The following is an 11,181-nucleotide window of genomic DNA, read 5'->3' on the forward strand; positions in this document are numbered from 1 at the left end:
CGATCAAGACTGCGTGAAGTGGTCACTTGGAAACGGAACAAGGTGTTAGTGCTTAGATACTTTATTTCAGCTACTTCAATGAGCCAGTGAGAGACCAGGATACTGAACTAGAGACACGTTTTAATGCTTTTACCACTGTTTACGCTCGGCAACATTTTCACTCGGCTCCTATTTAAAAACAAAAACAACCGTCTGGTGAACAGAAGCATCGCTCCGTCTTGCGCTGCCTTTCCTGTTTGTACTTGTCACCATCAAACCTCTCGGAAGGCCGACCAAGTGTGCCAAATATTTGCAGTTTCCCTTGTGGCTGATACCTAATAGCATGAGAAAAGGCGTCGGGCGGGGGGGGCGCAGAAGAGGGCAGTGACCTTGAGAACTTCGGGGTTGAACTTTCCCCTCTATCCCCCCCCCCCTCACCCGCTAGTCCTCTGCTCCCTAATCAATTACTGTTGGCAGTCAGGAGACCACCAATGATTAGCAGGAGCGAGACAGACAAGGTTTGGGGGTCGGAGTGTGTGATGCAGGAGGGGCGGCCGAGAAGAAGCGGCTTTGATCACAACGCCCACAGCAACACCCCCTTTTTTTTTTTAAATGCCCCGCGAACAGTCGTATGTATCTATGGAAGTGAAGGAGGCCGTCCCTTTGTGTTTTCAGTGGACAGCTGTTGATGCCAACTGCTGTTTATGCGCCGGAGAACCCGGCCAGAACAGACAGCTCAGAAACACAAACACGCTTCTCCAGGTCTTTGAAGAAAGAGGGAAATAATTTACTTGTTTTTTTTTTTTTTTCTCTCTCTCTCTCTCGGAGATTCAGCGATTTTCCCACGCCCAGTGTGGCAACGGCGCTCAGCAAAACCATTTGTCTTAGATTGGCTGGTTGACTCAGTGGAATCTGATAATCTGTCTTCAATGGTGATGGAAGTTTAATTTGACGAGAGGAAGACAACCACACCCATCCGGCGCTAGACTCACTTTCTCGTTTTTTTTTGTTTTTTTTTTTGTCATTCTCCTGTTGCGCTATCTCTACAGTTTATAGCTTGATCCCCTTTCAAACAGAGAAAGGCACATCAGCGATGGTAACTCTCCCTCCTGCTTTTTACGAGCAGCGACACGACAGTTTATAAGTCCGGGAGGAGACTGAGAGAGATATAAACACGGAGTCAGATTAAATAAAGGCAGATAAAAAGGACGGGATGATATGAGCTGCTTCTGCAGGGAAAGTCTGACAACAGCAGACCAAAATATTCCTAATGACTCTCAGACTAAAAACAAGTAAAAACCCTGCTTAACCACACTAAAGGGTGTAGTCAGTCATTTTCGCAGTGACCTGTTTTCAAAAAACAAGCGTGCACTTTTTGAGTCACAGATAAATAAACGTTTGGTTTAAGGTCGATTGGCACCGCTACGTTGGTCTACACTGATGGAATTTATTGACAATATAAGATGTTGTTCTTCACAAGCTACTAGCCAATAAAAGTACCTAACATTCTTCTTTGTGTACTTGTGAACAACAATCCGTCAAACTTATCAACCCTTCAGTTTACGTCGTCACCTTCGTCATTTTTCCAGATAACTGATGACGCACCTCCAAATGTTGCAGGCTGTCTCCCTTAGCTGGCGACACACTGTTAACTTGGCTCCCACTGACATCTAGAAGGATCTGACCGTGGCGGCTTCTCCCCGCGAGTTTTAAGCCATTCATCGATGCTCACTGACATTTAGCCACGATGTCTTCACATGGACCAATGATGCCGTCAGAACTAAGAAAATAAACGTAGAGCTTCAAGTAACTCATGAAAGAAAAACATTGACCTCACACACTTCAAAAATGAAATTACCTCAATGGCCTCTCTGAGGGAATAAAGTTTCTTTTGATCCAGGATTTTGATGACTTCCACACAAACCCTAGTTCTCAGCAGGGATGGCTCCACGCCACTTTTGGTCGATACCGTCGACTTGTCACTCAAAAAGCTGTTGATACTGTTTATGGATGTGAACAGCTTCATGCTGACACCTAAAACACCACATTCGCTGAAGATGTGCCCCACTGCTTCGGCTCAGTCAAAACAAAAAATTGCAAACATGGCAAAAATATTGAAACTATTAATCCAACAAGACAGAAATATGCACCATTGTAAATTCAAAAACACATTACGGCATATCAGGCAAAGGGGAATTAAGCTTATTTGAGCTCAGGGATCAGACGTGTTCTGAAAAAAAGAAATTAAATTCCTGATCCAGGCCAGGATCCGACCCGATACTAATCCAGGCCGATACTGATAACCATCCCTACAGTTGTTGCTCTCCCCCTCAATGCAGCAAAGATAATAAAAACTAATAATAGTTAATAATAACAAAGGAAATAGGTTCACATTACGAGCAAACATTTGTACATGAACATGTTTGAAACCTTTATTAACAATGAGAATGATGACTTAAAACATGAGTTGCCTCTGCTGGCAGCTCCAGCTGTTTTTAAGAGCTCTATAAGATATCTATATTATAGACCGTTAAATCTTTCTAAACATGAATGTTAAAGAGCAAAAACACATTACACCATCTTGTTACTGAGCTATATGTCATGAAGGAATCACTGCAAGTGTCTTCAGTCCACAACAGTCTTTGGCTGAAATATTCCATCTCAGTGTCAGCAAAACCACCAAAGCACCAATTGAGTATGTGTCCATTCAGCGTTGAACGATTTTATTTAATAAAAAAAAAAAAAAGACCAAGGATCTTTATCTTATCCTATCTATATCGGTACAATGCAGTGTCCAATAAAAACTGCGCTTGTCATGTATAACCTCTATTACAATTGAAATGTGTGGCGGAGAATCATAAACTGTCTGACATTTAACAATAAGTTAAAGACAAAAAATGTTTCATTCATTAACGCGACATAAATTTTAATAATAGTTCCGCATCTCGATGGCCGGAAACTTTTGAGTTGTGTGCTCCGGTGAATGATGTATTAAAAAAAAAAAAAACAACTTGATATGCACTGTTCATATCAATTTCTATGCCCTGTTTAAGTCATAAAACGTCTTTGGAAACTACCCAGCCTGCACTCAGGGAGTCAAATGTGAATTTAATTTCTGTTTACGTTTCCCTAAAAAGCGACTAAACAGTCGCGCCCTAATAGCACTATCAACACCACCGCCAAGTTAAACACTGGCAGTTTCCCATGGGAACACCAGCTTGTGTCAATGCCAAAACGCTGTGATATGGTTATCGTTCCCCTGCTGGTGGAGCCTAGTGGGATACTGATAAATCACATTAGGTTTTATCTTTAATTCCAGCGCCATCAAGGATTACCGTGATGCCTCGCTCCCCAGCGCAGGCAGGACTCCGTCCAAGGCTGTTTAGGAAGGGAACTTTGAGTTGCATTGTTTCCTGCGCTGGGTTTGTCTTTGTCATGAGATGTTTTTCAACACGCTCGCCCACCGCCACGTCTGCTCCATCTGAGCCTCATCAGGCATTTGAAAGCCGCTGTCATGGGCATTTAGGAAGTGGCGGAGCAAAGACAAAGGCCCGGGATTGGCACGCCGTCTATTTGGTTGTCCCTTTGAGGTCTCCTAATGACGTCCTCATAGACATCAGCGCAAATTAAATTTAACACCCAGTGAAAGGAGCAGTTAGTGCGGAGAGGATGGTACAAAGGGTGTTAAATATGGCGAGCAGCATGCCAGGCCACAGGCCAGACTCGGCACACATCACCCACAGCTGCCTTCACTGACCTATTTCACCCCATCAGCTGAAGGAGTTCAGGATCCTCCATTGTCCCTCCCAGTCTGATCTACGCCGCCGGCCTTTGATGCCTCTCCTAAAGGCTTCAGAGGGACTTTAATGAACTATGTCAGGTGATTAGAAGGTCCATATCGATCAGCAGTGTGAGGGACAGATGTTGTACCGCGAGGAGTACGAGCAGGATTCCGAACTATTGTCCCCGGGACAGAAACCTCGCTTTTAAGACCGGAGAGAAAAGTGATTTCAGATTCAATTATCTTCTTTAAAGGCGGAAATGGCGAGCAGATGGCAACAATAGTCGCGGGCCTCAGCGCGATCAGCGCTGCTCTTGGACATCTTTTCTTTGGGACAAATTTACCGTGACCTCATGAGGTTTTCATTGAAGTGTTAGCACCATGAGGTGAAGCTTGCCAATGGGTCAGCGGCAGTGAAGGCACGACAGAGGATTCACTCTGTCCCTAAACCTCTTCTGACACCATTCAAGTCCATGAAGTATCGTATTACTGGGGGTAAAAAAAAAGAATAACACATAATAGCTACCTCTAAGGTTCAAGAAATTACTGAAATTCAGATTGAAAATGTTGTTTTTAATTGGTATGTTGGCTTTTTTAAGGAAAGTATCCTGTCCTGAAAGATAATAGGCTAAAACCCTGTGGTTTTAATAAACAATTTAGTTTCTTTCGTGCTTGCACTCCTTTTGTTGGCCAATATCTTGACATGACAAAATGGTGTCGGCAAGGATGAAAGGGAAAGTGTCCAAAAGGGTGGTGAGGCCAGCAATGTTGTATGGTTTGGAAACAGTGGCACTGAGGAAAAGACAGGAGGCAGAGCTGGAGGTAGCAGAGATGAAGATGCTGAGCTTCTCTCTGGGAGTGAGCAGGATGGATAGGATCAGAGGGACAGCACATGTGCTCAGGTGTTTAGGAGACAAAGTCAGAGAGGCTAGATTGAGATGGTTTGGACAGAGATTGATGGAGGTGGTGAAGGAGGACATGAGGTTTGTAGGTTTGAGAGAAGAGGAAGCAGAGGACAGTGTGAGATGGAGGAAGATGATCCGCTGTGGCCACCCCTGAAGGGAGAAGCCCAAAGAAGAAGAAGAAGAAGAAGAATAGCGATTAATGCTTTGCAAATGCAAGGAACATGATGAGGGACAATAGTGCCTTAGGAAGGACTCTGTTTTCATTGTGAAACTGAACTCAACAAACCAGATTGATGTCTGATTCTGTTTGGACTCCTGACTGAGAGAATCAGTTGCTCCATGCTTTGGATTAGGTAGCAATGTATTGTGCTTGAGATTGACCCTAGACTGCAGAGAAAAACAATCCAAATATTGACCCTAGACCCCACGGGGTGCATGCGACAAGTCCAGTTGGTTCAAATAAATATCAAGGCTTTTAGCATTTATTACAGACTTTTATTTTTTTTATTTATGAATTTAATTTGTGATCAGGTTTTGTCAGTGAAGCTCTTTTCTATTCCGGAAATCCTTCAAGATGATCCCATCCTTATTCATCTCGTAGTCTTTTATCTGAAAATCCTCCAGTTTAAAGCTTTGGGGCTGTTTTACAGGGGAAAATGACTCCTGGTGCTCATGAACATTCCCTTACAAGATACAATCTCTTATCTGGAAGAAAAAGTTTTTCCTAAAGTGTTGACATAGATCTGAGATCATAATCTACGAGAAACACATGGATCCGTTTAGTTTCCAGGTTCTAATTGTAAATCAACAGCGGATCATTTTAACCAGATGCCTGTTCGGAGCGTCCGTTTTTGTGTCGGCGCATCTGGAGCAGAGGATATTTGGATTGTTTTCCGCTGCAGTCTGAGGTGCGTCTCAGGAGGCCATCTAGTCATGCTCGATGGCAGCAGGCTGTTCTAGCAACTCAGGTTGCTGAGGGTTGCTCTCTCATCTTGACCCCTCTGAAACTGGAGAACCCCAAAAACGATCCTCCTCTTTTCAGTTTGAATAGTTACGTCACGGTTTTCCCCAAAAATTTTCTTTGAAAATGTCGGTCACTCTAGTTATCACGCTTAAATAATGTGCTGACTTGTGTTGTGTATTTGTTCAAGTCAACAAAGCAGCATATCAATCTTCCACTTTGATGTTTTATTGGCTTAACTACAACAATTTGCAGAGACAGTTTGTCTCACTTCTGGTCAGCAAACAGCAAAACAACTGACTTTCTTTTGAGCACAGATTTACTTCAGAGGTGAGTGTGATGGCGCCACTGATAGCTATAGTTTGCAACCTAAAGGAACGCGCTAGAGCAGTAGAGAATTTAAAAAGATTACAGTTCCTTTTTTTTTTTTTTTTTTTTTGAAGTGAAGAATGAGAAGATCAGACTCCCGTCTGCATCAAGAGAAGCCAGTTGAGATGACTCAACTGTGATGGACGGCTGAACTGTCTCCAGCCCTAGGGAGCTGGGATATTTTCCAGCCCAACATGACTTCCTAAAACATCTTCAGTCTTTAACAAAACTAATATACACATCATTATTTAATATTTTTAAATTGAACTGTTAGGGATCCTCTGAGTGACCAGGTACATGTTTTTGGACTGGCAAAAGAAAAGTCCTACCAAAGGTGAGTTGTTTAGCTTCCACTCCTAGTGGTGTAGAGTCCAAAAAAAAGGTTGGTAATTTGAAGAAAAAACTATCTATTGTAGATGTAAGCAAATAAGTCAGCAGTGTTTCCAAGCGTGTGTTCGACCTGTGCAGTTTACCTTCTTAAAACAGGTTTAACAGACCTTTCAGAAATGCTGTTCTCAGCAGTGTGAAACTCTCTTCCCCTGAGGCCAAAACGTGTCATCTGTTTGTGCACAGGAAACCTTAGTTCCAAATAAGCACCGTGTCCGAGCTCCGCTATAGACTCCAGCGCAGGATAATGAAATAAGAAAGACTGGTGATGTCAGTTTGATCAGGAGTCCGAGTGTGTCACGCAGCGGCGGCTCTCCCGCCTCATCCTGGCCCGGGCTGGAATGCAGGGGAATCTGATGGCAGACAGGAAGTCCTTATTGTACTGGTGCAGATCTCCCGGACGCAGACAGCGTACAGGAGCGATGTCATGCGTGGCCCGGCCGGGCCGATCTTTGTGTCTGCTCACCCCGTAACAAAGACGTAAATAAACACTGTTACCCCCACTGCTCTTCAACTGTCATTCCAATTACACAGCGTGGTGATCGAAAGCCACGGGCCGTGTTTTTCCCAACCATGCAGTTACCTCTGACCCCAGCGGCTCGTGCCCGAGGTGATTTTCTTTATTAGTCCGTGGGGTCAGTATTTAGCCACCAGTGGTTGGCTTAAATCTGCAGAGTCAACACTCTGCCTTCCTGGCTGTTAGCTGCATTAGCACACTGAAGCCCCACAGCGCTTCCACTCCCACTCCCCAAACATCCTCCCCAAAGCCAGATAACATCTTTGTCCCGCTCATTCACGCGCCGGCCAAAAGCCTTTCCATGAACGCCTGAATACGTGACCTGAGCAAATGGTGTCATCTAAAGTAGCAGGTTCACAGTGGTGAAGCCGTCGCTGATAAGAAAAACCTCAACATCCGTCTCAGCTGTCCGCGTCGCCGTGGTGCCTGTTAGCTGCTTTGACTACAACCATCACAAGCTTTGTCATTTTTGTTGCCTTGTCAAGGGAAACAGGAACCTAATTTGACACTTAGTGATGCTTCAATAGATGCTTCCGCCCTCACGGCATGGTTGCCTAGGTTCTCACACTTACGTGTTGCTGCATGATGACAGACACAATGGCTTATTGTGCTACAAATCTGCTAAAAACCAGACGCATTTTCACGATACACACTTCCTTTCATTACCAGCATTGGTAATGAAAGGAATATATATATATATATATATATATATATATATATATATATATATATAGAACAATGTCCTGTTAGCTACATTTACTGACTGTTTTTTCTTCATATTGAGGTGTAAAGCCTTTCCTGTCTCCGCACTGGACCGTGGTAGAGTGCCACAGGGGAGGTGCTCGCTCGCCACACCTCCGAGGCTGGAGCGCTCACTCCAGGGTTTGATGTTGTGGGCTGGAGCTGGGACAGGGATGAGGCGAGTCTGGGACAGAGCGTGACTTGGTTTATGACTTGTCACAGCCAAACTGCACAGAAGCGCACATTCAGAGCTGGACACGCACCGGGCACCTCTTCACTTCTGGAGAGACCTCACTCACTCTGCAACCCCTCCCACATGCAGCGGCCACACACATAGAGGAACAGTGCACCTGCAGCAGACACTCTACATTCACTCCTACAAAAGACTATTTTAAGGCTTGGAACGCATTCTTTCTTTTTCCATTCATTGTAATGGGAAAAATCGATTCAGATTTCGAACAATTCGCTTCTCGAACGGCCGTCTGGAACGGATTGTGGTCGAGAACCGAGGCACCACTGTATATATATATATATATATATATATATATATGTATATATATATGGGCGAACATTGTTGAAAAGTGATGAGATGAAATGCTAATAAAATTATTTGACTCTTGCAAACATGTTAAATAAAGTGGCAGCAGCCAAGACAATCATTTGACCACGTGGCACTAGCATTGGTACTAGCTTCCGTACCTGTTTGTTCCATAGCCTTAAAGCCTTTATAGACTGATCTATAAAGGCTTTCGCTCTTATTCTGTGTGCACAACCGCTCAAAGCAATTGACTTAAAAGTTATCTCTGTGTTTGAAGTGAACATCGAGGCTACAAAAAAAATGGCTTCTCATCTAACAAGCTCCATTGCTGTCGTAATTGGAATAACTATATAAAAGCATTATTTATATAATGCTGTTTACAAAGTGCCCACATAAATAAGGACACGGCTTGAGTCCTCTCAATCTACAACATTGATTTCATCTTAATTTATCTTAGCAGCGAATAGTGGGAATCCATTGACTGTGACTAGAATGTGAAAACATTGTGTGCTGTTGGGTTCAGCTCCCCCTCGCGGCACATAACTGGTGTCCCACAAGTTTAAATATTCGGAATGGTTCCAAAGTGTGCCCACTTGAATCTCGGCGAAACACAAGTGCAGCTTAAGACGGAGAGAGTGTCTCTTCCCACAACCTCTGGGCTACCTGAACCTAATCTCACCGGCCATCTTAGCCATACAAACCCTGTCAACTTGAGTAAGATGATGCTTGTTGGTGGTGGTCTCTAAAGAGCAGCGGGAACAATGGATCAAATAGGAATGAGGACTCTTTGAACCATTGTTACCCCTCTCTTCCCGTCTATTGCTCATGCCCACCGTGACATACCTCAGCTCCTCCTTCGCTTCTGATACCACTATCTGAGCCAGTGAAAGTGGATCATTAGAGAGGAGGAAATTCCTTATTTTGCTATCTACCTGTGACCCAGATAGCAGCACCAGCTCAATGAATGCGTGTAGCTCTCAGCGTTCAAACTGGCTCACTAGTGTTTTTCATCAGATAAAACTGGGCTTGGAATTCCCCAACATCTGACTGCAGGCCCATTTAACAAACGCAGTTTGGGTGGGTAGGTAGATCATGTTCACTGCAGAACAAGAAGCAGGATTTGGAAATAACAGATGACATATAGAAAAAGGGCCGCGACTGATCCCAGTGAAGTTAATTATAATGTAAAGAAAATCCCGCACATTTCTCAAGTTAGATCCCCAGGAGAGCATGGTCTAATTTCAATTTTCAACAATAACCGCGTGGTCGCAAAAAAGTCATAATTTCACCGAGACGTGCACCGACAACAAGCGAGAGGAAATGTAGCTTGAAAGAAAAGAAAGAAGTTCTTTATTGAGTGCAGATAGAGCAGAGCCACGCCAGCTCACCATAAAACATTCAAATGGTATTCAGTCGAAACCTTTCAAGTCTGGAATATGGGGCTTTCTTTTGCGAGGGGAGTCTGGAGAAACATGATCCACGGATATCAATCTCTGTCCACGTGATAAAGACGCTGATGACAGAGGGCTTGATGACTATAGTCGAGGGTGGGGTCCTTACATATTTGTCTGCTGCTCTACAGTAAATGCTGGCGTCTCCACCCATGCTCCAACCACCAAACCCATTTGTCTCCTGCCCCGACATTCCCTCCAATATTTTAAACACATTTACCTTCCTTCCATCGGCCTTTTCCACGAGCAGCCTTGACTAAAAAGGACAACATCTATTCAAAGGCACGTGGGTGGAAGGCTACAACCCTTGTGACGCAGACGCCTTGAGCTTGCCAGTTAGCACAAGCATCCTGGCTTCATGGTTAGTCATAAACGGTTGATTCGCAATGTAGCAAGTGAAGAAGTGTGGCAACAAAACCCTGGTAAATCGTCAGATCTGGAGGGTGTTTGCTCAAACAGCAGCACGTTTCATCAGGTAGGGTGATAAAGCTTATCACTTAATGTGAAAACGTTGGCACAGGACGAAGCAGTTGTTTATAAAACTTTCACTGGGGGTGAATGGAAGGTGAACAGAAGAAAGCGGTTACTTACCAAAATACAGCGTCTGATCGTAGATAAACAATGGTATCCCGAGCGTGGCGGCTAAAAAAGACGTTACATGACAGACTACGTTTGAAGACTGTGGAAGCACTGGCATGACGACAAGCTTGGCGGGCGGACAGAAGAGGATTAATCCGTATTAAGAGGGTCCAGATGCAGGGCGCATTCATTCAGATGAAACCTTTTGACATATATATATTCTTGTGAGTACTGCAAGGCGAGGTTAAAGCTTCGACCTCCAGCCGGTTATTACTGTTTTTCTATTACACTTCATGAAGCAGACAGCGAGATGATTCTTTCTCTTTTCTTTTTTCTTTTTTTGTTTTGGTTTCCTTGTCTTCAGCTTTGTTGTTGAAAGCTGATTAGAGGGCCAGATGGACGGCGGTGCCCACGCCTGGTCAGGCGGCCCCTCCCCCCTCACATCTGGATGAATGGCTAACAAAGAGACACAATCTGGGTCACTCACTTCTGCTTGGATTGAAAGGTTACCATTAGTCAGGGAGTGTGTTTGCTCCGTCTTGATCTGATGACGTCATCGCCTGCCGGTGGGTTGCTTCACCTTTGCTTTGGACCGTGACAGTATCTTAGCTGAGAAAAAGATCTCAATATCTGATCCACAGACAACTTTACAACTCAGCCCATGATTCATTGTGACTGAAGTTATCAGCAGAGGTGGTTGAATTTTCTGTTGTAGGAATAAAGGCAGATGGATGGATGGATGATAAATGGATGGATGGATGGATGAATGGATGGATGGATGGATGAATGGATAGATGGATGATGGATGAATGAATGGATAGATGGATGGATGGATGAATGGATGGATGGATGAATGAATGGATAGGTGGATGGATGGATGAATGATAGATGGATGAATGAATGGATAGATGGATGATGGATGATAAATGGATGGATGGATGAATGAATGAATGGATAGATGGATGATGGATGA

The 11,181-nt window shown here is 44.1% G+C and overlaps 1 protein-coding gene across 1 annotated transcript in view; it reads right to left on the reverse strand.

Annotated features, from left to right (window-relative positions):
- LOC128765054 (uncharacterized) overlaps positions 1-10,336 on the reverse strand; it is a 33,705-nt gene extending 23,369 nt beyond the window's left edge. Inside the window, exon 1 of the mRNA XM_053875440.1 lies at positions 10,221-10,336. Coding sequence (XP_053731415.1) covers positions 10,221-10,326 — 106 coding nt within the window. The 5' untranslated portion in view covers positions 10,327-10,336. The remainder of the gene's footprint in view (positions 1-10,220) is intronic.
- Between the last annotated feature and the right edge of the window lie 845 nt (positions 10,337-11,181).

The sequence above is a fragment of the Synchiropus splendidus genome, chromosome 9, assembly GCF_027744825.2.
Source record: "Synchiropus splendidus isolate RoL2022-P1 chromosome 9, RoL_Sspl_1.0, whole genome shotgun sequence".
Lineage (NCBI taxonomy): Eukaryota > Metazoa > Chordata > Actinopteri > Syngnathiformes > Callionymidae > Synchiropus > Synchiropus splendidus.